This window comes from Tiliqua scincoides, chromosome 1 (assembly GCF_035046505.1).
Source record: "Tiliqua scincoides isolate rTilSci1 chromosome 1, rTilSci1.hap2, whole genome shotgun sequence".
NCBI classification, from domain to species: domain Eukaryota; kingdom Metazoa; phylum Chordata; class Lepidosauria; order Squamata; family Scincidae; genus Tiliqua; species Tiliqua scincoides.
Genome location: NC_089821.1, coordinates 12,486,714 through 12,512,300, shown reverse-complemented (window position 1 = coordinate 12,512,300; position 25,587 = coordinate 12,486,714). Strand labels below are relative to the sequence as shown.

General features: G+C 43.4%; 1 protein-coding gene across 2 annotated transcripts in view; it reads left to right on the top strand.

The window, feature by feature from the left end:
• The window catches only part of FSIP1 (fibrous sheath interacting protein 1), an 82,161-nt gene continuing 56,574 nt past the window's right edge, over window positions 1-25,587 (top strand). For both annotated transcript variants that reach the window (XM_066640282.1, XM_066640273.1), the window contains exons 1-10: window positions 1-73; window positions 4,136-4,267; window positions 5,539-5,704; window positions 8,325-8,426; window positions 10,686-10,858; window positions 11,364-11,457; window positions 15,282-15,380; window positions 17,332-17,444; window positions 18,480-18,590; window positions 22,196-22,360. In XM_066640282.1, coding sequence (XP_066496379.1) covers window positions 4,142-4,267; window positions 5,539-5,704; window positions 8,325-8,426; window positions 10,686-10,858; window positions 11,364-11,457; window positions 15,282-15,380; window positions 17,332-17,444; window positions 18,480-18,590; window positions 22,196-22,360 — 1,149 coding nt within the window. In that variant the 5' untranslated portion in view covers window positions 1-73; window positions 4,136-4,141. The remainder of the gene's footprint in view (window positions 74-4,135; window positions 4,268-5,538; window positions 5,705-8,324; window positions 8,427-10,685; window positions 10,859-11,363; window positions 11,458-15,281; window positions 15,381-17,331; window positions 17,445-18,479; window positions 18,591-22,195; window positions 22,361-25,587) is intronic.

The following is a 25,587-nucleotide window of genomic DNA, read 5'->3' as shown; positions in this document are numbered from 1 at the left end:
CCTCCTGGAGCCTGGGGTGTTGCTGTCTTTGGCGGAGCGCTGCGAAGCTCGATCCCCCGTCTCCTCCCCCGGGGTGAGTCCGTGGTTAGGGCTTCTCTTGCGGAGGGTGGCCCTGAAAGGAGAACGGCAGCCCTTGAGATTGACAGCCTAAGCCTATGCATGTCTACTCAGAAGTAACTCCCATTAGAGTCAATGGGGCTTACTCCAAGGAAAGTATAGACAGGATTGGGCTGTGGGGCTGCCATCCTCTTCACACTTATCTGAGAGTAAGCCCCATTGACTATAATGAGGTATGGGGCTTACCTCTGAGTAGACATACATAGGATTAGGCTCCAACACTGCCATCCTATTCACACTTACCTGGGAGTAAGCCCCACTGCTTTATAATGGGCGGAGACATTCCTAGGATGGGGCTTTGAGGCTGCAGTCCGAACCAAACATACCTGGGAGTAAGCCCCATTGACTATAATGGGACTGAGTAGACATACATAGGACTGGGCTCCAAGACTGAAATCCTCGCCATACTTACCTGCTGGGAGTAAGCCCCATTGACTATAATGGGGCTTACTTCTGAGTAGACATGCATAGGATGGGGCTCTGAGGCTGCAGTCCTATCCAAACTTACCTGGGAGGATGGCCCAATCCTGACTTATAATGGGACTTTCCTTTGAGTAGACATGCAGAGGATTGGGCTCTAAGACTGCAGTCCTATCCAGATTTACCTGGGAGGAAGGCCCAGTGACTATAATGGGACTTACTTATGAGTAGACCTGTGTAGGATTGGGCTCTGAACAAGACTGGCGTACCAAGATACAGGGCTTCTTATATCTAGGTGGACAGGAGGATAATGCAGTTGGGTTAACCGCTGTGGGTCTGGTCTCTCCAAAGTATCCCCTTTTGCCTCTGAGCATTGGAAGAGTTAGGACAGACAAAAGGAAATATTTCTTTACCCAGCATATAATTAGCATGTGGAACGCCTTGCCACAGGATGTAGAGATGGCATCTGGCCTGGATGCCTTTAAAAGGGGATTGATGAAGGAAAACTCACAGTTTACAAGCCATGATGGGTATGTGCAACCTCTGATTTTAGAAGTAGGCTCCCCCAGAATGCTAGATACAAGGGAGGGCACCAGTATAGGATGCAGATCTCTTGTTGTCTTGTGTACTCCCTGAGACATGTGGTGGGCCACTGTGAGATGTAGAAGGCTGGACTAGATGTGCTCTTTTAGGCCTGAACCAGTGGGCTCATCTTACGTTATGTTCTTATGTCTCTTCTGCTTGTTGTCTTATGTGGGTTCTCCCTCAAGCCATAGGGTTCTCATCATGATTATGATGATGGTAACAATTCTCTCTCTCTCACTGTCTCTCAGGGCACAAGCCTATGCATGTCTATTCAGAAGTAAGTCCCATTGTGTCCAATAGGGCTTACTCCCAGGAAAGGTTGCATAGGATTGCAGCTCTGTGTGTGTGTGTGTGTGTGTGTGTGTGTGTGTGTAATAAAACTGAGGGAATATTCACTTTCACTGCTGTAAAAACTTTCTACATCTCAGAGTAGAGAGCCAGTTTTAATGGATGTCGCAGCTGCCTTACTGTCAAATTCTCTCCAGCTTTCCAGCTCTGGTATAACCGTGCTAATGGGGTGTGCATTGCATCCTATAATGGTAGGGTAGTTACAGAAACTTCAAAAAGGTAAGGGAACATTTGTTCCCGTACTTACGGGCTGCATTGCAGCTGCACAGGTGCTGGAAAGTTGGACAGGATTGGGTCCTTAGTGGCTTTCAAGGACGTTTTTGAAGCCATAAACTGCAAGTAGTGCACTACAAATATTTAATTATTTCTTTTGAAGATGTTCACTCTGTCTTTGATCAAGTGGTAGGTGGCTGACAAGAAGCTGCAGTAATCAAAAAAACACCACACATAATGCAGACAATTCAATATTGTGGTTGACTCCTCTGGTCCCAAGTCAAACAAAGTTTTTGTCTCTGGCTTCATTTGTAGATCTCTGAATGATTGGAGAAGTATTGTAATTTATATTATGATCTATTTATTTAGCATCTTCAGTGTACTGTATGTGGCATTTTCTATAGAGTGAAAAGACAGGTCTCTTCCCCAGGGAGAATGGGGACGGCCTCACATTCAAAAAAATCCTGTCCACACCTTCAGAATCCAGCATGTGAAAAGAACCCCAAAATGATAGAATAGACAGATGCCAAAGGGACCTCACTAGATAATCCTAATGTGGTCTCTGAATCATGCAGAATCTAATCGACTTCTTCCATGAAGTGCTTTGCAAACTCATCACAGAGAGCCACTGTGTGCTCCACCTCATGGGGTGACACAAACAGAATCCCTATTTTGTCTCACCCCTCCAGCATGGCATGAAGGCACTCAAACCCCTTGGACCACTGGACAGGGTACCTGGTATGTTGGATGACATCACAGTGACCACTGCAACTCTACCTCCCCGCCCCTGAAGTTGTGACTGCTGCCAGTGGCGTAGTTAAGGAGTTGCAGGGGGTAGCAGTCAAACTGGGCAACAAGCTTTAGGGGGGCAACAAGCTGAGCTTGACACTAGTGGCCAAAATTGTGAAAATCTTGGTATGTATGAATAATACCATCATGTTATATATCATTGGAAAGGTAATTTAATTGGAAAAGTATATCATTGGAAAAGTAATTCCATCTAATGAAACAAACCCCATCAGAATACCTGTATTCTATCAAAAGTTATGGCCAATTAACCAGAAAACGAAAACGCAACTGTCTAAAGGAACAAAAAGTGGATTTCTTTAACTCAAAACAGACCTATGAGACTGATTGTTCTGAGAGCCAATAAGATGTTATTATGATACAGCATTAAAACAATAAGGGCCCAATCCCATCCAATTTTCCAGCACTGGTGCAGCTGCAATGCAATCCCAAGATAAGGGAACAAATGCTCCCATACCTTAAGAAGGCCTCTGTGACTGCCTCCCCATCACAGGATGTAGTGCATGCCCCATTGGCACGGCTGCATCAGCACTGGAAAATTGGATAGGATTGGGCCCTAAGGTGTTAATATGGAGGAGAGAGGTTTTCTCCCAATTTGCACTTTTTAAAAAAGCCCAAGTGTGACATCACTTCCAGCTGTGACATCACTTCTGGGACATCATTTTGAGCTCCGCACTGCACTACCGGTTCATTAGCTACACCACTAACTGCTGCAATACCCAAAACCCAGTGGGCAAATCTGGGAGAGACTTACACTTCCCACCTCATCCTGTCATACATGCCAGGTTAGCACCCTCATCCAGGATATTTTTTTTTGCTGATCTGGCATTCAGAAGCAGCAGATTCAGACTTAGAGGATCATTGCCAAGAGCGCCAAGGGTCAGAGGACTGGGGGAAGAACCAGAAAAACAGATACACACTACAGGCAACCAAAAACTCTTGATACAAATTACCATGGAGGCTTCACTACCAACCCTCTTCCTAAGAACTCTTTCCACACTTCCCATACACACCTCCACATACCCCCTCACCCCCCCCTCACTGAGGCTTGGGTTACCACACACCCCCTGTCCTCCTCCTACTGAGGCAGAGGAGGCTCCTCTCCCCTCTTAGAGCGCCCACTACCTTCTCACAGCATCCTGCTCCCCTCTCACAAATCATAAAACCTAAACTTTGTAAAAACAGTACCTAAGAGGCCCATCATAAAAGTTAGGGGAACCAGAAACCTTTGCAATTCTGAGCATTGCAGGTCAGGCCTGATTTGCTCTACTTTCTCCCTGGGCTGATTTGTTCAGGGGGAATTGTCTGCTGGTAATGATTTTTTCATATTTTTATATCACCGGCTGTACACAGCTGTACACAGCTGCTCCCCTCCTTTTGTTCTCACAACAACCTGTGAGGTAGGTGAGGCTGAGAGAAAGTGACTGGCCCAAGGTCACCCAGGAAGCTTCGTGGCTGAGGTGGGATTCGAACCTGGATCTTCCAGGTCTAAGTTCACTCCCAAACAACTACACCACCCTGGTCTCCATCTAATAAACATTGTGAGGGAAAATAAAGAAAAGGGCAGATTAATGAGTGTAGGCGATAATGTATTAAACAAAATCCCATTATGTATATATTGTGTTCTCTTTTTTTCTTATTCAAGAATTCAATGGATATTACAAGGGGCAGCCTGGATGAAATTTCAAAGCCAGCATGTAGCTCAAGAATTAATCATGGAAGCAGAATTTTAAGTGGATCCTTAGAGATTCTGACCCCAGAGCCTAGCTTGACTAAGGTAATATTATGGCCATGGTATTCTTGCCTTACTGTTTATAATGCATTTAAAATTTTGTGGAATTTGTCAGTAATATTTGTTATTATGTTTTTCTGGAGTGATGTATAAGCTGTATATAAGAAGTATAGGAAAATATGTTTTGTGTTTGTGTTTTATGTTTATATATTACAGCAGTGGTTTTCAAACTTTCCTGGAGAGTTTGAGCCACTGTAAGTGCTTGCGGGGCCAGGAGGGGAAGGCAGCAGGGGCAGGTGAAAGGCAGCAGCACGATCCCCAGGATTGCGCCACTCTGGGGGTTGCAGGGGCTTGGGTGCACTTACCCAAGCATCCTGCAGCCTCCCCAGGGTGCGAGGAGCCTGGTGCGAACCTTTGGCAGTGAATGTAAAAGTGGAGCGATCGCGCTTTCACTGCACAAGCCCCTGCAGCCCCCTGAGCGGTGCAATCGCACCGCTGCCTCCTCCCTGCCTCTTGGCTGCCCCCACCCCTTAAGGGGGCAGAGGCCAGGGCCCCCAGGCTGGGGCGTCATGACGCCCCAGTTTGAAAAGTCCTGTATTCGAGCCTATATTGATATATGTATATCCATTATTTACAAGTCCTTTTATCTCAACTTACCTGTGCAAAAAGCACAAAGAGAGGTGATCCCTAAGCAACCCCCCCCCCCCCCCCAAAAAAACCTATTCATCTAGTGTATAATACCCAAAGTATTTTGACAAGAGTCTTGGAGCAGCTTTTGCAACATACTATTTTTAGAGTATAATATTAGACATAATTTATTCATTTACATGGTATCATATTTTAGGAGGGGGGTACAGTTTGAAGCTTGCCTCTTTGCTTATTTTTTCCCATTTTCTGTTGCAGCTTCCCATCTCTTTTTCTGTGTGTAAAATCACCCTGTATTGAGGCCATAGATCTTTTTTCTAGTCCACATGCCCACAGATATATATTATAGTTTGTGATGTAAAAAAAAAAAAGAGAGAGAGAGAGGACCAGTCTCTTAAAACTTCCCTGTCTGGTTGTCCAGAGATGATTCGTACTAACCTCAAGTGACCAGGTGACTGGCTGTTCACAAGCCTGCTATAAAACAGATCAGATCTTAAATATTAACAAGGTGTTACCAGGTTCTTATGCCCCAACACAATGATCTGATCTGTTTTAAAGCAGGCTTGTAAACAGCCAGTCACCTGGTCACTTGAGGTTTCATTAGTACTTCCAGATGATAAACCAGCAATTTTTGACAAGAGTAATATACTTGTTCAATGTCTCTTTTTCAGATTGATTATTATAATAAGCAAACAGAAGATGACTCACAAGAACATAATGATGAAAATGGAGATAAATATGGAACCAAAAAAATGAAAACTAAGGAAGATATATTGGAACAAAAAGCTAATTGTAGTGGTTTCCAACTGCAGATACAGAATACAAATCAGGTTCAAGGTATGAAAAACTGTGGAAAACTATTACATAACTCTGGAAAACTAGTTTTTTAGAGCCTCAGGTGAGAAGCGAAGGGCCAAGTGGAAAAGCACATGCTTTGCATGTAGAAGGTGCCAGATTCAACCTCTGGTGACTCCAGGAAGGGCTGGAAAAGATCCTAGTCTGAAACCCTACAGAATCTCTGTCAGTCAGTCCTATCCACATTTTCCTGAGAGTAAGCCCCATAGTTCATAAGAGGGAGTAAGCCCTCTATAATGGGACTCTATAATGAATAGCCATGCATAGAATTGGGCTCTAGGGCAGCTTATGTTAGTTTCTTTAGGTGGCTTGGTTTTTTAAATGTACCGTATTTTTCGCTCCATAAGACGCACTTTTTCCCCCCCAAAAAGTGGGGGTGTGTGTGTGTACTTCTTATGGAGCGAATACTGCAAAGCTGCAGGTGTTCTCAGGGCAGCAGAGCCTCCTTGGCAGGTGCTTCTGCCCCTGACCAGGGTCCTGCCTTCGCTCAATGGTAATGCAAATGCAAATTGTAATGCAAATGCCGGCGCTCAAAGGTAATGCAAACGTTCAGTGCTTAGTGACAATGCACTTGCAGAAAAATACTACAGTACCTCATTCTACCAGTGCAAGGATGATAAAGCAGAAAAGGCTAGCATATAAAATTCCTTTTAAACTAGAGGTAGTAAAATATGCTAAGGAGCATGGAAACAGAGCAGCGGAGAGACATATTTTATTACACTATTTGGTTCAGAATATTTTTTTTCCCTGTTTTCCTCCTCTAAAAACTAGGTGCGTCTTATGGTCAGGTGCTTCTTATAGAGCGAAAAATACGGTATTTTAATTGTTTTTTTCTGTGTCAATTACACAGGCCTACAAAACTGAGGGTCAGAAAAGTTTTTCCCAAACTTTATGGTGGTTTGTTATGAATTTGGGGTGCTGATTCCAAAAATGGCATCCGTTTTGCCCTATCATGTCTAGTTTTGGAGATATAGTATAGCCCAGTGGTTCTCACACATTTAGCACAGGGATCCACTTTTAAGAATGAGAATTTGTCAAGACCCACCGGAAGTGATGTCATGACCAGAAATGACATCATCAAGCAGGAAAATTTTTAGCAATCCTAGTCTGCAATCCTTCCCACACTTACCTAAGAGTAAGTCCCATTGACTATCATTGTTAAAAGAATATGCATAGTAGCTTGTTAAAAGCACAGGTCTGTAACATTTTCCCAAATGCAGTCACATCCCATGGTAGCATCAAGTCTAATATATGAAAAATGAAATGAATGGGAACCCACCTGAAATTGGCTCATGACCCACCTAGTGGGTCCCGACCCACAGTTTGAGAAAACCTGGTATAACCTCATTAATGAATGGTTCAAGCAGCTTCCTCATGAGGAAGCCATGGTGTAGGCTTCCTCATGAGGAAGCTGCTTGAATCATTCACTAAAGAGGCTATGCTATATCTCCAAAACTAGACGTCATAGGGCAAAAAGGATTCCATTTTTTGAATCAGCACCCCAAATATACTCAGGAATTGGTGTAATGTTTAAGGAAGCAAAATGTGTGTTGGCTTGTATTATCATTGTTCACCTTGGATATTCTCTGTGGAGGAAAGGCACAGTAAGAATATTTCAATAATTCGGGCACCCTTCTCCCTAATGTCCCGTTCACATACCGATACCTCTCTGCCACTGGGCAATATCACTTCTTATTTAATACACTAAGAGCTTTTAACTGATGAATGAAAGGAAGAATGCAATAGGTGAAGCTTTTCCCATCCATTCAGCTCCATACCAATAAAAAGTTTGCATTTTTGCTGTCTGGCAGCTGTTGGAAAGAACAACAGTCATTCCAGAAAAAGGTGGCAGCTCCACTCTCCTTGGAGATATACAAGAAGTTTATATAATATGTGTATAATTATTAAATGCCATGTTTGAAGTTACACTGGTTTGTGATTAAACTTAGTGCATAGGACTAGGAGGGAATCTCTAACTACACTGTCTTTTCTAGACAAGGCGCAACCTGAGACTGTTGCAAACGTGCCGTAAGGCATGTTTACGCCAACTTGGGAGTTGGGGAGGCCGGTGCAAGAACACATGCTGGTCTCCTTGCACCAACGCGGGCGCTAGGCCTAGTGAGTTTGCATTGGTTGTTCCAGGCCAGCATGGAGGTTTGCGAGGGGTGTAGGGGAGGGTGAGTGTTTTGGAGCAGGAGGAGGGCAGGCAGCGGGCGTTCCTGGGGGTGGGTGGGCGGGGAATGGGAGGCTGGGCCAGGATCCTACTCTTATGCAGGACAGCCCAGGGCAGCTCCAGGCTGCTTAGATTTGTGCCACCTCTTTAGGTGGCACCGATTCAAGTAGCCCCATTGGGGCTGCTTCAGCATGAAACGGGGTAAGGGGGATTATTTCCCCTTGACTTGGGCTGAGCCACAGCCAGCCCCAAACTTGCTCTGGATACAGCAGAGGCCCACTGGTCTGCCTGTTCCAGCACAAGTAACATTGTACTGACAGTAGCTTGTCTTGCAATAATTTTTTTTTACTGTATCTATACACACAGATTTTCTTAGTTGGTTCAGAACTTAAAGACGATCTTAACTGCATGAATGACTTCTCATTTTAGAATGTATTTCAAGCCCAGTGGATTCTGAAGATGACTGTTCTGAAGATAAACCTTCTGGTTGCAGCATTATTACGCGAAATAAACTAGCTAAAATACAAGCAGGTATTCCTATTTTAATTGAACCAATGCCACCAATAAGTAGCAGTGGATAATGGGACATTGGGGGTAACTTTAGTTACCATATAATATTGACGCATTTCTTGAAGAGCAAAAGTAAGATTGTTCTTCTCAACATTAATGGCTTCTGCTGCTTTGCTTTTAGCAAGAACACATGCTGCACAGGACATTACATGCCAGCAAAAGCTGTCCCTTCTAGGCAAAATGATGGGAAAAGCCATTAATTGTTGCATGTCAAACAGCTGTGCAAAACAGAGGAGCAAGGCTAGTAAAAGAGCTATGAAGTGTAGTAGAAATTAATGTCTAGGTACTGTAAGAGTACAGGGCAAAGCACACTTATCTGAAACTAAGGTCCATACTACACATTACAGGAAAGATCCATGATTAGAACCTTCACTATTTAGCATCCCTAAGGGGTGGCTTTGAGATCATAGAAGTTGTACTCTGGATAGGGTGTTTTAAGCCTTTCTTCCCTTGCCTTTTCCGCTATGTAAATCTTTTCTCTCCCTTGATGCTGTTATTAGCTCTAAAGGTGTAGGGGTACCTAGTATGGTTATCATATTGCCACAGGGCTGACACTCACTGACCCACCCAATCTCCAGGGCACAGCTGGTCTGTGTCCTGAATGCATTTGTCTTGCTCCCAGACACCAAAGGCATCCCCAAAGGGAAGCTGCCACCACCATTTTTTACATGCCAGTCCTCTAGTCAAGGGGAAACTTAAGGCCTATGAGTATTGCTCCCCAGTCTTTAACAGTTCAGAGCAACACAAACCACAGTGCTTCTTACCTCCAAGGTCCTGGTGACTCAAAGACAGTAATGTGGCCAAGATGTTAGGATGGCAAAGAGTTAGGTGAATATGTTCCTTCTTGGATAACTCAGCTGTAGAACTTATAAATTTACTGAGGGCCCATCCTATCCAACTTTCCAGCACTGATGCAGCTGTGCCAATGGGGTGTGCATTGCATCCTCTTCAAGGTAAGGGAATGTTCCCTTACCTCAGGACTGCATTGAGGCTGCATTGACACTGGAAAGTTGGATTGGGCCCTGAGATAGAATAAAGGTTTGGGTTGTACAGAATTTACAGCCCAATCCAACGCTCCAACTCCCCATGTGGCAATGCAGCAGCACCAACATGACTCTTGCTGAATCCTGTGGGGTCTGTTTTGGCATCTGAAGACCTCCTTAGGATAAAGGAATATTTGTTCCCTTGACTTGGGGTTGTGCTGGGCTGCTGGGTCTACTTAGACCTGTGCCATCTGTATAGCTGATGCAAGTCCAAGTGAACTCAGGTTGGGCAATCGAGACCAGGAAGAGGGATAGGATGTGGTGATGGTGTCTGGCCTAGATGCCCTTAAAAAAAGATTGGACAGATTTTTGGAGGAAAACTCCATCACAGATTACAAGGCGCAATGAGTATGTACAGTATGATATTAGCTGGTCGCTCATCATGTGGGCTGGGTAGGAATTTGTTTCTGTCATCCGAATTGGCTGTGAATGCCAGTTTTTCTGGCCATGGATGACAGCTTACCCCAGACTGGTGAGGGAGGAACGATGTGTTCAGTAGGTTTTATGTTTTAAAATTGGTTACTTGCGTTTAATAAAGTGGCCAATCTTAAACCCAAGCTGCAGTCTGGTGTCTAGTGGTGGACCTTCCCAGCCCCGCACCCTGGAGCAAGGATCTGCAATGGTGCCCCCAGACAGGCTGTTGCCACTCCCCCATGGGCAAATCCGCCCCCCTACTCACCTGACCACTCGCGCAACCCAAGGCTGCATTGGGTAAGCCTCTCTGAGGTTCCCTGATGCTATAACCTGTGCTTCCGGAAAACCAGAAGCACAGTTTCCGACCCTGTCAGGGGCCTGAGAGAGGCTTCTGTGGAGTCCTACAGCTTCACACCTGGGGCATTTGCCCCATAGAATACAATGGGAGGTCTGCAACTGCTGGTGGCTTTGCTGGGGGGTGCGAGAGTAAATAGAAAGCCAGATGTGGAGGAGTGGTAGTGAGATGCAAATATCTTGTGGTCTTGTGTGCTCCCTGAGGCATCTGGTGGGCCGCTGTGAGATATAGTAAGCTGGACTAATGGGCCCTGGACCTGATCCAGCAGGGCTGTTATTATGGAATCGGCGTGTGCACCTGCTGCTGATACTGCCCCCTTCCCAGTCCTGATCTACCTTCATCTTCTAAAAAAAGGTTTTTGACTGAAAGGTCTGATTTTTTATTGTTTCTTATCTATTTAATTGACAGCCAGTTCTACAAAGCTAAAAGACTCTAAAGACAGAGACATCGATCCTCTTCTCCAGAAAGCTATAAAGAAGATGAAAAGATTGGACCAGATACTGGCAACTAAACAATCTCATGAAAAGGCAATTAAAAAACAAGGCAGAGAATTGAAAACAAAACTATGGGAAGAATTTCAGGTCAGAAATTAATTCCAAAATAATCTTGTTGCCAAATATTCATGAAATCTAACATGATCTATAACTGTGAATTTCACTAAATTCCTGCTGGTTTAAAAGCCATTTCAGCCCAATGTTGCATGTATGCAACAGGAATCAAATGCATCCACCTGTGGGCTGTGCAGAAATGGGTTGATACAATGAAATACTGCCTTTGTCTGGGGAATCTATAGAAAGGGTTAGCTCAGTACTCAATCACTGATGCTCAGTATTCAGTCATACTCTTTAGCACAGTGATGCTAACATGTATCACAAATGTTCTGTGTGCTTACACGAGACTTGAAGTTCTATAGGACATTAAATACTGTCAATAAAAAGATCTCTGTGCTATGTGACCAAAAGGCTATATGGAAATAAAGTTCAAAACTGTAAACTTGGTTTTGCTTTTGTACCATTTTGTGATTCTCCCACAGTCTGTGACCTTTTTCATACATGCACTATATGTGCACATTTTGTCTGTATACAGGCTATGTCATCTCGAAGTTCCTCTGTGACTACTGAAGAGGTAGAAAACACCAGCAGATTTTTAGCTTTGACCTCATCTTTACAAGAAACACATGGTAAGTAACAAAAACAGGGAATCGCCAAAATGTTATTCTCAGCATTAAAATATCGCAGTTAGTAGCAATAAGGAAATCTAATGTATAATCCGATCTTATGTGGGACCTGAAGTAAATCCTGCTGAATTCAGTGGATGTGCATTGGAATGCAGACAAAACTTTATATAGATTTGCAGGGTGAAGGTGCATTGGAAATGTGGCAGGTTTTACACTCATACAAAGGCAAAGCAGTTATGATTTTCTCAATCCCAGCATAGCATATTTTGCAGAGATGCATTCTCTCTCTCTCTCTCTCTCTCTCTCTCTCTCTCTCTCTCTCTCTCTCTCTCTCTCTGGTTTTGTTTTTTTTTTACACTGTGACAGGGAATTAGTGTTTTCATTTTTTTTGTCATGTAGACCACTTTGTGAATTTTATTTCTATTGTTGTTGAAAAGCAGTGTATAAATAATAATGACAAACTGATGGGAGAGTAAAATCTGTATCTGTAAGACAAAGATCTGGTCAACATTGGTGGTAGGCCTGTAGACAAGATTTTCTTTGTCTTTGTTGTGGGGTGATGAAAGGCCGTTACCTGTTTGATTGTGAGGTTAGTGCCAGATATTGATCCTGAAGCAAGTGTATCTGATACATGAAAATTGCTTTTCCTACCAGGCAATTGTTATGTCAAGTTTGCTGGTAAAATACAGATCTCTGCCAGTCCTCTGTTCATCCTATGCGAGTAGTGGTGGATGTGCTGATTTTGCAGGCACATTATATGGTACCTGTTTCTATGAGGAGCACCAGAATTCCCTGGCTTATGCATGTAACTTTGAATTCCCAGTTTTAGAAAAATTATTTTGGATCCCTTTACCTTCTGGATATATGAAAAAGACCATCCCTTCCTCAAGGCAGGGAATATCCCCTTTTTAGTCTTCAGCCAGTTTTCATGCATCTTGTCTGCTTCCTCCTGACATGTGTTTGGGCTGTGCATGGAGGCCAGGCAGTCCTTTGCAACTGTAGAGAAATAAATGAATCAGGAACTTTATAAATGGGGTGATAAAGCATTTTGTATACAGGAGAGACAAAGAATAACTTCATCATTATTAGTATTAAGCACACCTAAGAACATACATACATACATAGAAAAATAATAAGAAAGGGCCTACTGAGAGACTTGCAATCTAAAACATCAAGATATAGCCTATTTGTGCCAGTACTGCAATAAACTTTTTGGATACTTAAATAGGTGTGAAACTACTAAACCACCATTAGATGTCAGTGTTTGATAAAAGGAAGTGCTTTTTGAATCTCTTAGGCTGCAACCCTATCCACACTTACCTGGGAGTAAGCCCCATTGACTATAATGGGACTTACTTCTGAGTAGACATACATAGGATTGGACTGTTAATTTTGTCAGAAGCTAAGCAGGGTCAGGCCTGGATGGGAGACCGCTTGGGAATACCGGGTGCTGTAGGCTTATAGCATAGTCTTTCGAGACTGAAGGCTGCCAATCATTTTTTGTTAAAATAAGGAGTGATGGTTTGTTCAGGATTTCACAAAAACGACAGAACTCCACTCCCACTTCTTTTACTTTACAAAAGTACCTTTTGCTGGACATATGTCTCACTGTTCCAGAACACTATTCAGAGTGCGATACCATAGTCTTCCGAGACTGAAGGATGCCAACAAGTATGTCTCATATGGTATTCTGGTTCATTGGCCAAGAGAATTCAGCATAGTTTAAATAGTTCCAGGATCCTCCTTGCCTGGGGCATTTGTACTGCATACCTGCATCTTTACTTGTCAGGCCCATTTTGTCTAATTTTTAGCAGAAGAACTTGGTTTACTTGAAAATAACAGATGGAATTGAACTAAGGTAATTAGTTCCTTAATAGATTAGTATTGAATCTTAGTGCTGTTAGTGTTCTAAAATTGCTTCTTCATCCACCCTATAAAATTATCTGTCAATTGCGTATTCAGTGGTATGCCCTAGTATATTTCATTATTTCTGAAATGTCCTATTCGTCTGTTTATACCCGAATTAACCCAAGCTGGAGACAAGGCTGTGCAGTGTAATTGATTGCTAAGTGGCACTATGCCTGCTTGAACCAGCTGATATTGTTCATGTTCTGTTTTGAAAATCTACCTTTGGGAGGGAAGAGGTCTTACTGTACGTGTTCTGTAGAGAAGCCAGGAAAGGGTAGCTCTTTTCACCTTATAGTTTCTGGCTGAAGCATGAGAAGCTTCGGCACGCTAATAAGTTTCAGGCATTAGAAACCCACTTCTTCACAGAAATGTTCAGAGAGCATTTGAGGGTGAATGGCCAAATTGGCCTTGTGCAAAGTTCAGCATGTGGTGAGGTGATGCCATCAGCCCACATTCTCAATATACATGCTGAGATGTGTGCCTTGATCCTGAATTCCATTCCAGTTGGATGTAGATAAAGGCCCAGATGGGAACTGGTATCTGTGTCTCTTTATAGTCTTTGTCTATGTTTTTGTTCCATCGCATTTCTGATGCTTGCTTTTGGAATTAGAAAGCAAACTTACAGAGGCAGGCTAAAAGTTCTCCTGGTATCTCTTATTCAGTGTTATTTCCTTCTGTAATAACAGAAGGAGCTTTGGATCAGCAGCTTCTCCCACACCTGCATTGGCACTCTAATATCCCCATTCTGAAAAAGGAATGCAACATTATGTGGTCCTTTGTGTCTGGACTGTGCGCCATGGAAGGATAGAGAAAGGACTCCTATTCTTTGAAGCTAGCACCATCTGGATACATTTTTTTGTTGGATTATGCTGTTTACTATAAGCATCTATATTCTGTATCGCACTCTTCCTCCCCACAGTGAACAGATGTGATGTTGGGGCATTTCAGCTAGATCAAAGCTTAACGGAAGAAACAGAACCTTCAGAATTGCAGGGAAAAAATGTAGTATATAATGAAAAATACTTCTTCCTAGGTCAGTGGTTCCCAAACTTTTTAGCATTGGGACCCACATTTAAAAATGACATTCCTATTGGGACCCACCTAGGTTTATGCAACTTTTTAAAAAGGAGCTCTAGAAAGAAATAATATTTTTATTTATGTACTTACAAGTAATAATATTTTTGTTTATTTACAAAAAAATTGACCTATTTCTCATAACAGAAATAGCCCTAATGAACTTGAAGGAATACTCTCCTTCCTTTCCCATTTCTCACCAGAAAAATAAAAAAATATAAAATATTCTGGTTTTTAAAAAATTCTTTATTGGGGGTATCAACGAAGACACATTTATCTCTCTATATTTACACAAGCTTGCAAACTGCAGGAGTTCAGTAGGTCAGTTAGCAGCTATCTTGCAAATTGCAGGAGCTCAGTTCTTTGAGGGGCAGTTAGCAGCTGTCTGATTTTGAATAGCTTCAGAGCTTGAGGCAGTTAGTTATCTGATCTTGCCATTACCTGTGTTTACACTGAAGGCTTTGCCTGGCCCTTTGCAACCCACCCCAAATTAGGTCTCAACCCACAGTTTGGGAACCACTGCTTTAAGTGGATGTGGTGGTGGATTATCTGTCACTGAGATGCCAGCAGTTATGTTCTGGACTGCTCGTGTTGTGCAGGGTGAGAGGGCAAACGTTGGCATTCCCCCTCTTTCAGTCCAGGTGCTTCTTTTCTCCTGTACCAGGATATCAGTGCTCTGATAGGCAGTTGTTATCACGGTAATTTGACTACAAAGTTGTGCAGATTTCCATGCATTCAGCTAGAAAACCAGTGCACTTCTCACACATTTTGATGAATACCTGACTTCTAATCATATTGAAAAATGTAAGCATTCAGATTTTTTAAAAAAAGTCTTTCATTAACAGGTCCTTCAGCTGTTGAAGAAGATGAAGTGTTTATTAGTGTGTTTCAGACACAGATTTATCCAGAAAGTTCTGATGGCAGTGGAAGCCAGGCCAAGCAAGGTACAAACTGCAGTGATGTTGCTCTCTGAACCCAGCTTAAAAAGCTGTTATAGAACAGTTGATGCTTGTGTTGTATGTTAGACTGTATAGGTTACATGTTAGGCTATGTGATTGCCTTGTGCCTCAGTCTGTTTCTGAACATGGAATTCCAGGGTGTTTTGGTCACAGTCATTTTGCTAACTGTCTTGAGTAATTCTAAGTTGCTATGTCTATATGAATTTATGTATGTCTCTTAGTAATAAGTTTGCTATTTGTTTGCATTTCTGATCAGCTAATAACAGCTCAATGCTACCTAACTCCCCCTATACTGATGCAGCCATGCCAGCACAGCATGCACTTCATCCCATAGGTGTTTCAGGTCCTGGAGGCCTCCTCATGGTAAAGGAATGTTTGTACTCTTGCCCTGGGACAGACCTGCACCTGGCACAAGTCGGAGTGGACCTGGATCAAGAACAGGAAGGGAGATAGGATATCAGCAGCACCCCTGCTTCTGATACCATACTATTCCCAGCCTCATTCCATTCCCCTCTCTAACCCAGACTCCTTCCTGTTCCCCACCTCCCTGCCTCATTCCACTCACTCCCGTCTCCTGCTCACCCACCCCCAACACTGACTTACTGGCACTGGGACTCAGTGACTTGAAGACATCTGTTAATAGTGGTAGGGGTGTCTGATAAAGCAGCATGGTCAGATGTGTTGTTACCTCTGAATCTGGCTCGCAATCCTGTTCACATCTGGGACTTGAACACAATGGAACTTACTTCTGAGTAGACCTGCCTAGGATTGTGCTGTTCGTTATCACTTAGGGTTTTGAGGAAATTATTAATATTTATAGTATAAGTCAACTGTTATAGCATTCCTTCCAAATGATATGTTTCCCTCTCCCCAGAATGATGGAAATGGTATTATTATGTCACAAGTCTGCAGTACCCCTGGATGAGCGTCAGGGGTTTTGTAGGTTGGAATGATTTTGCTTGTAGAAGTGCTGTCTGTTGGTGACTGCAGAGCAACGTCTTTCTAGGGAAGAGTATACTTAAAATACAGAGGGGCAGCCCAATCCTATCTGCCCCGGTGCTGTAGGCTACAGCAGCACTGAAATGGCTACTGCTGTATCCTATGGAGCCAGAACAGCCACCGGAGGTCTCCTCGGGGAAGGGAGCATTTGGTAATGGTAATGGTGCCGCAGTTCCAATGGGATCTGTGTCCACTGTTGAGTGGGAGCAGACTTAAGGAGGCCCGTGTCGGGCTTCCTGGCTAGGGAGGGGGGATAGGATATGCCTGCAGACTCTGCTGCCATCTCTGGTCCCCTCCTGGGCCCAATCCTTCCCTACTCCTGCTAGTTCCGCCTTCTCCCCACCTGGCGGTGATACTTACTGTTGGCAGCTCCTCTGCAGCATCCACGTGGCGCTGAGGCCCAGTACGGACTGGCGCTGGCCTAGTGCCAGTGCTTCCTTCTTCGCCGGGTGCCACAAACATGATTTATGGCATGTTTGCAACACCCAGAGGTGGCGGTATGTGTGTACCGCCAATCCTTTTGACTTTAGGATTGGGCCCAAAATCCTTGTAGAAACAGTAATGGGTTCAGCCATCAGTATATTTTCATGAGTGTAAGCCCTGTTCAGGTCGACATAATTCCCCCCCCTCCCCGAAAAGACATGCTTAGATGGTGCTGTGTATCTGATCACTTTTTATCATGTGCCTGTTTCCCGGTAAATCATGTGCAGGAACCACAACCAAGTAGACTGTGCCAGTTCATGTATTCTTAATAGTGATATTATTGAAGATTTTAAAAATAGTATTCAAAATTGAAAATACTAAATTACTCTACTGTTTGTATTATAAGTAGTGTAATGGTGTATTGGAGTTGATTTTTATTATAGACAAATTAGAATTGCTTCTTTATCTGTTAAATAGCACAAATCTATTTTTGCAATGTGTTTTGACATTATAGATTGTTTAAATGAAGATAGAACAAGAAACTCAATAACGAAAATAGAAAATACTCATCAAAAATGTGAAACAAGCTGTAGAAAAACTCCCAGTTTTATTAAGAAAAACATTGAGGTATGTGTTAAAGGCCTGCTTTACAAAACATAGGATTGGAACTCTGTCTCATCATTTAAATTGTTTAGGAATTAATACTTCAAAGGGGTCTTGTGCAATTTGAGGCTGATAGGATGATGGTGGTATTAAATTTATGATGGCATTCAGGGTTCTGATTACCTTTTTAGCCCTACTTTACAAATGACTAGGGCTGAACTATGTTGGGTAGCCCAATCCTATGCTACCCTGAGCCCAGGGCTGCAGCGGTGCCGAAAAGGTTGCTGCTGCATCCAATGGATGCCAGACAGCTGTTGGCAGCTCCCAATGCCTGATAGTCATCCTCTTTTCCCGGATTAGGGAAAAGGCCCCTTGTTGGGGCAACTCAACTCTGTGCCAGCTGTTTAGCTGGTGCAGAGTAAAACAGTCCAGTGTCGGGCCAGGAGGTGTGACACGGGGCTTTGTATCCGGTGGAGCATCTGGTGGTGCATCCTAAATCTTAATACACATCCCACTCGCCCCATCATGCTCATGACTCATCTGTCTTCATTGCTAAGGCTTTGCAAAATGGCAGCTTTTTTCCTTTGCTACAGAATGCTGTGAAAATGAAACCAGGCGCGAAGAACTGTAGACTTAGAGCTGCTAGACTAACGCTACAGGAGGCAACAGAAAGAACACTAACAGGAAGCGGACAGCAGAGGAAGCAGACAGACGGAGAACACTAGACTAGCAAAGGAAAAAAAAACCTGTATTTTGCAAAGCCTTGGCAAAGGTAGAGAGGTGAGTCATGAGTGCAACGGGGGGGGGGATTTGTGAACTGCGGATAAGTGAAACTGGGGATACAGGTTCCACGGATACAGGGATATGGCTGTATTTCCAATTTCTTTGTATAGTCCACCAAAATGGTCATTGGGTATACAGTAGCAATAATTTTAAAGGTTTTTAAAAATTTATTTGATATCATTGTGATTTGAATTTTTAATAACTGGCATAGGAAGCTCAGCATTTGATTATAAGTCTTCCAAGCATTCCAGATTCCAAGTTGTTTTCTTTTTTCAGCTGGCCAAGGATTCAGGGAACCAAATTGTAATGCTAGAGGAAGAGAAAAAGAGGTTGTCGGAATTGCTAAAAGATACTGAAGATGAGAGCAGTGAACTTCAAATCATTGAGGTACCAAGATTATTAATCTACAATATGAGGTTGAACCAGTTAGGTTGATTACAGCCCATTTATGTGCTTTTCTACCCAGAGGGTTCAGTGTGGTAATTACTTGCTTCTTTACTGCTTAGTGATGTAGTAACAATGTATACTGGTACATGGAGTGGAATCTTAGATCTGTGTATAACATGCAGACATTCTCCATGTACTAAGTAAATTTATTAATACTATACTGTTAATGACCAAGTTAAACAGCTATTTTTATGCTCCAAAAATAGCTATGCATTCTGTTCTGTATTTGTCCTTTTTTCTGTGACCGAATTCTAGTTCCTAGATATCCTTAGATATTCCTAATGTAGACCTCCAAAGTTACATTTCTGGTGGCTTACAGTACAGCTCAGAAAGAAATGCCCCCAAACAATTCTTTCAATTAAGTAATTAGCTTCCTACTCTTTAAGAAGATATCAATGGACAGATTTAAATATGACCAAAAAACCTATAGCATGAAGTCTTATTTATTATATTTATATATTCAGAAAACTTGCCGCATATTCTTTATTAAGTCATGTTCTTAGAATTGGGTTGTCCCTCCCCTCCTTTTGATTTTTTTGGGTATTAGGCTTTATCTATAATAAGTGTCTTTAATAGTTATAATAGTCAGAGGCGTAACTAGGTCATTTGACACCCTGGGCCCATAAATTTTTGTCACCCCATATGACATTATTAATTATTAATTATATTGATTGATTCACATTTTTATACCACCCTTCCTCTAAGCAGCTCAGGGTGGTGCACATGGTTCCTCCCCTTATTTTGTCCTCACAACAACCCAGTGAGGTGGGTGAGACAGAGATAGTAATAGTCATGACATGGAATGAATAATAATAATGGCCAGAAAAATAAATGCAGTGAATATTTCCCCACAAGCAATGGATGAAATTCTGCATCAAATGGTATACAACATGATGGTATTATTCCTAAAAGTCACGATTTCCAGAATTTTGGTCGCACTGGGACCCACTTTTTAGAATGACAATCTGTCCAGGACCCACCGGAAGTGATGTCCTGGCTGGAAGTGACATCATCAAGCAAATTAAATAATTATAAATAATTAAAGAAAAACAGATAAATAAGGGGAAGCCAGTCCTGTTTCACCAAGTAAATTTTCTCTGTAGCCTGCCTGCAATAACACCCCACCCCACAAAAAATCAGTGAGATTTTCAGCCTTCCCCAGTGCCCACCTTACCAACTAAAGTCGCTGTTTTATTATTTTTTTTGGGGGGGGGTTGCTGCCTGCAATAACACCCCCCTCACAGAAATCAGAGAGATTTTCAGCTCTCCCCAGTGCTTTGGTTTATTCTTTGGGAGGGGGGCTGCCTTCTGGAGCATTTGTTGAGCTCCACTTTTATCAGATTGCAACCATGCAGCTAGCCTTGCATTCCCCTTTGCCTCACTTGACCAGGAGCCAAGGCACGTTTGCTTACTAGCCAGTAAATGTGACCGTGTGGCTTACTTTCGCTTTCCATAGGGCTCAATACATTTGTCTGCTTGGAGGGAGGGACTTCCTTCTTGGGTGTTTTTTTGGGGGGCTACTTTCATTGGATAGGAACCATTCCGGTGTCATTGGATTCCTCTCAGCCTGCCCTTTCCGACGAACTATGGCAAGTTCGCCTACTCATGAGTAAGCGCGTGATATGGCTCAGTTTCCTTTTCCATAGGGTTTTTGTTTCCAGTGTTTTGGCCATAACTTTTGATAGAAAGGAGATATTTCAGTCTGGGTTTTTGCATTGCATTCCACTGGAAATTCCACATCCAACGGTATATAGCATGATGGGGTTACTCGTTACCTCCATGATGTTAGCGATGTTGGGGCATTTGTGGTGTCACCCCCCCAAGGGTGGTACCCACGGCAGACTGCCCCCGCCCCCGCTAGCTACGCCACTGATAGTAGTTATCCTTACAAATACAAACTGCTCTATTAGTTACCAGAATCCAAAGTAATTATGAAACAATAGCATTAATTTTACAATAGCCATTCTAGTAGTTCCAAATTACAAGTTTATTTCACATTGTGTGTGAGACCTCCATCTGTTATCTTGACATAAGCAAGAGACATAATTTATTTTATTTCATTTGAAAACTTTATATCCCGCCTTTTCCATGCCAAAGCAAATGTCCAAGACAGCTTACAAAACTCCATAATGAAAGTACAATGTATCACAACAGTAAGTAAAAACATTAAAACAGAGCACTAAAACATTGATTTTAACATTAAACACTTAAGATGTAAAAACACTGCAGAGAGTCATGACTGGTAGTACACAGTTGACTATGATAATTTGTTTCCCATAATAGCAGAGGAGAGATTTTGTCTCCTCTCCTGTATCCGAGGTCGGTCGGTCGGGCGGTTGGGTTGGGTTGGGTTGGGTTGGGTTGGGTTGGGTTGGGTTGGGTTGGGTTGGTCTCCTCTCCTCCAACCTATACTCCTTCTACAATCCACCGTCTTTAGTTCCTCCAGGTGCTGTTTATATACTTCTAGGTTCACTTTAGCCTCTAGTGGCTGCAGCTGTGCAGCACACCTCCAGCTACCACCTGGGCTTTAACCCTGCATTCACTTAGAGCAAGGGGCACTGTGGACACCACACCCTATCTCCTCGGTGATATCTTCCGCGATGTCGCTACAATGGGTCTATGCAATTTACCGCTGACCGAAAGGTGAAGTAAGAGTGTTTGTGTCAGACGCCAAGCCCCACACGAGTCCTTCCTCCCACCCTCCTAGCTCCCTCCCCCCTGCATGCCTCTTCCCACCTCCCCGTCATGCCTCCTTCCTGCCCTCTTCCAGCCCTCTGCCCGCCTCCCCCCCCGCCCCTGCTTTCCTCTCCGCAACTCAGTGGTCTGTGCGAACGCCGAGCAGCAAAGGCCAGGCGCCCGCCTGGTGCTAGTCCAGTGCCGGCCAGCACTGGGCTAGCACAGGCACTGTCTCGGCATTAGGCCTTGCAAACATGCCTCACGGCACGTTTATGACAGTGCGCATCGGCGGTAAGCTGGTTCATCAAGCCCAGGTTTGGACTCTTAATTAGTCGAAATGCATTAGTTGAAATTCTGTTACCCTGCACATGCCTGATCTTGGAAGCTAAGCAGGGTCAGGCCTGCTGGGAGATGGGAGACCACCTGGGATAATCAGGTGCTGTAGGCTTATACCATAGTCTTTCGAGACTGAAGGTTGCCAACCACCAGTTTTATTTTTACAGACAAGTGTAAAATCAGTAGGGCCGCAATCAAGAGTGTAAATTACATTAACTATTGAACATATCTTAAGATGTTACCATAATATTAAAGCATATAATTTTATTTTAGACATTTATAGCAAAGTTGGAATTTCAATTATTTGTCCAAGAAGTGGATTTTCTAAACTTCTCCCTTTCCCTTTTTGTAATTTATTTATAATATCTTTTTATGGAAAAATATTTGTGACACAGTTTTTCTGAACTGATGATTTAAATATGTTTCAGAGTTTGAGATTTGATTCTGTGTTTATTTGTTTCAACTAGAATCTTTATCTCTTATAAAGAGTGTGTGTTGGTGGTTATACATTAATTTGTTGTTTCTTTTTAAAGGAAGAAGCAACTGGATGGTTAGTACCAGGTGAGGGGTACACACCTGAACCAATGGAATATCACCACCTTGCAGAAATTGAAGCTAAACTTGAAATAATAATCTCTGATGGGGATTTGTCTACAGTTCAGAACTCGTGTTTGACAGTCCACCAACCAATTTATCAGGTACCGTACAACTTGGAATGTGATTCGAAATATTATTTAGCATCACTCCTGTCTAGAAGTAGATAAATTTTTTGACAGGACTTGAGTTATATTCAGCCAGTTTTTTAAAATTCCAAATGTAGGAGTTAACCAATACATTCAATCAGAAGACAGCTACTGTTCTACAAGGAAGATGGCACAAAATTCCCTATGATCAGAGATGATCCTGTGAAGAAAATGTGATTGAGGACTGTGGTCAAGTATTTTTTTAAATCTCCTTATTTAGGCTCTTAGCCCTCCAGGTATTTGAGATGCTTCAGTTCTAGTGATGGATGAATCACACATCTGGTTCCCCATGAATTGATTCCAAGTAATCTGAGCACAACGGAGTCCTCCCCCATTTGAGAGCTTGACAGGGCACAATCTCTCCAACTTCCTTGAGCCTCCAAACTCCCTTACTGTCGTCCATGAAAGGAACTGTAGCTCAATGGTAGAGCACATGCTTTGTAGGCAGGGGGTCCCAATCCCTGGCATCTCCAGGTAGGACAGATTCCTCTTTGAAACCCCAGAGCAGCAATTTTCAACTGGTGTGTGGCTGTTTTGGTGGGAGGGAGGGGTTCTCTGTGCCTGCCCCCAATACCTGGGGGTCAGTCACATAAATCCAGTGAGCCTATCCTTGGGGATATGACAACTGGTCCTATTTGAGACACATATGAAACTCTACAACTATTGTAGTAATGTACGCTATGTATGAACAAAATACATTGGCCCCACCAACTCCAAACCAAACACTAGCTACCACTGCTAGAAACAATCCCAAGAAGAGGCAAACCTGCATTGATCAGTGCAAGCCAGGCCTGTGGACTGCAGTTTCCACAGTAGCTTTTACTGTCAATCATGATGAATTGTTCAAATTTGGTTTCCCTTGTAGTTCATTGTTTTCTTCTGCTAGCCACATGGGTGGATCCAAGGGGAGGCCATGGGTGCATGACCCCCCAAACTGTCCTACCAGTGGGGGGAAAGTCGGAAGCCAGGGGAATGCCCACTGGGTGGGGTGTTGGTGGCTGACAGAGCTGAGTTGGAATGGGAGCCCAGATTTACCCAGCAGGTAGATCTGGGTTCTAAGTCCAGGCGGTAGCCCAGGTCTCTGGACCCAGCAAATAGCCACAGAAGCCATAAGCTAAATTGGGAGCCCGAGTCTACCCAGCAGGTAGGTCAAGACTCCAAGTCCAAGCTGGAGCCTAGGTCAACCCATCTGGTTGACCTGGGCTCTGGCGTTAAGGTAGTGCTCATGGCCCCTCCCAAACACAAACACTGGGTAGTACCTATTGAGAGTTTGCTTCTTACTTGTAGATCGTGTCTAGCTATAACCTGGCTCAAACAACTAATCTGTAATGAAAAGAACATAAAAATGAAAAGAACATAACTAATAACTGCATTCCTTTTGTGAACCATTTTGATGAGAGAACAGTACATAAATATTCTTGATGATTGTGATGATGCTGGAATGCTTAGACCACAGGGATTTGTGCAATCTCTTAGTCATGCTTAATTTTTGCAGCCATAAAGGATATTCAGAAGACATTTGGCAAAAATATAAATAAAAATCTGAGAAGAACTAGGGAGTGTAATAAAGCAGGCAGTAGAAACTGAACAAAAGGTTAACACGAACTTCTAGGGTTGCTTGGTTTTCACACTGTCATTTGGCAGAAAAACAACAGAATAATAATCAAAGGAAGTTTCCTCATGTTATCCGAATGTCTTGGAATATGTCTGAAGGCAAGAGGCTATTCCTGTTCTGCTCGCAGGGCAGAGCCTTTGGACCTCAAAGCTGTCGCTGGTCCAGGGCTGATTTTTATCCATCCTGGGCATTGAGCCAGTTCCGTTTTATAGAAAAAAGGCCTTATTTTAGAAGAAAGGCAGATACATTAATTTAGAGGGCTAATTAAAAGAAAGCAGTTCAAAGTAGGTTTGGAATGTCAGAATAAGAGGTGGAGGTATTTGCAGTGAAGTGTGTTCAGGATTGTCAGAGTGCAGTTCCTGGGTTGATGGATGTTTGTGCAGTTGCAATGCAGATGTGTTTAGGATTGCAGCCCTAGCATTTTAATAGGGAGTGGGTATATTGAAGTGAGTAAAGGGCTGAGCTGCAAATCAGCACTTCTGTGGTTCAAATCTTGCCTCTTTTATTTACTCACTAGATGACTTTAGGCAAGCCACTACCTCTCAGGCTTAGTTTCCCAAATCCAGTGTGGGCAGAACACAGGAATGCCCGTTTCTGCGTGAATCAGCGGATACAGGGGATGTCTCAGAGGGCTTCCCTGGCCATTTAAAGGCATAAAAAAACCTTTCAAAGGCATAAAAATGTCACTTCAATTTTTTTCCCCCTAGACAGTCATTCTGAGCATGGCAGAGTCTGTTGGATGCATGTGGTCTCTGCTGGGCTCAGAAGACCCTCTTGAGGTGAGAGGAACAGAGCTCCCCTTGCCTTTCAAGGGAGCTCGGGGGAGGGTGCAGGGGGCTGCAGATCTCCAATCTGTGGATAAGTGAATTTGCAGATAAGTGATCCATGGATATGGGCCCCCTCTATACTTACACAGTTGTTGCTAAGGCCATACATCAACATAAAACGACTGAAGCACTTCGAACACTCAGATGGTGCTATACAGATGTAAAGTACAGGTGGGGCTTCTTGATGTGTGGATCTGGAATCCATGGATTTCCCTTACTGCAGATGCTGAACCCCTGGATCACACCCCCCCCCCGCAGACCTCCCAGTCCCACTGGCATCGCTAGGGGGGTGCGGGCTGCACCGGGTGACACGCGGCGTGTGTGTGTGTGAAGCACCCTGGGGGGAGGATGTGCTAACTCCGTGGCTTTAGGAGCTACCGCGTCATGCCATACACCGTTGGATGCGGAATGTCCAGCGGAACGCAATGCTAACAAACAGAATTGAAATAGCTGCTTTCATTCAAAAGTTATGGCCAAAAAACCGGAAGGAAAAAATGCATGGAGCCCTATGGAAAGTGAAAGTGAGCCGTATCGCGCGTTTACTCGCGAGTAGGCATACTTGCCATAGTCTGTCAGACAGGGTAGGCTGAGAGGAATCCAACAACACCAGAATGGTTCCGATCCAATGAATGCAGCCCCCAAAAGGTCTTGAGAAGGTCCCATCCCTCCCAGCTGCAAATCTGAGCCCAAATGAAGCCACGTGGCAACGTTTACTCACGAGTAGTCAGTCGGAAAGGGCA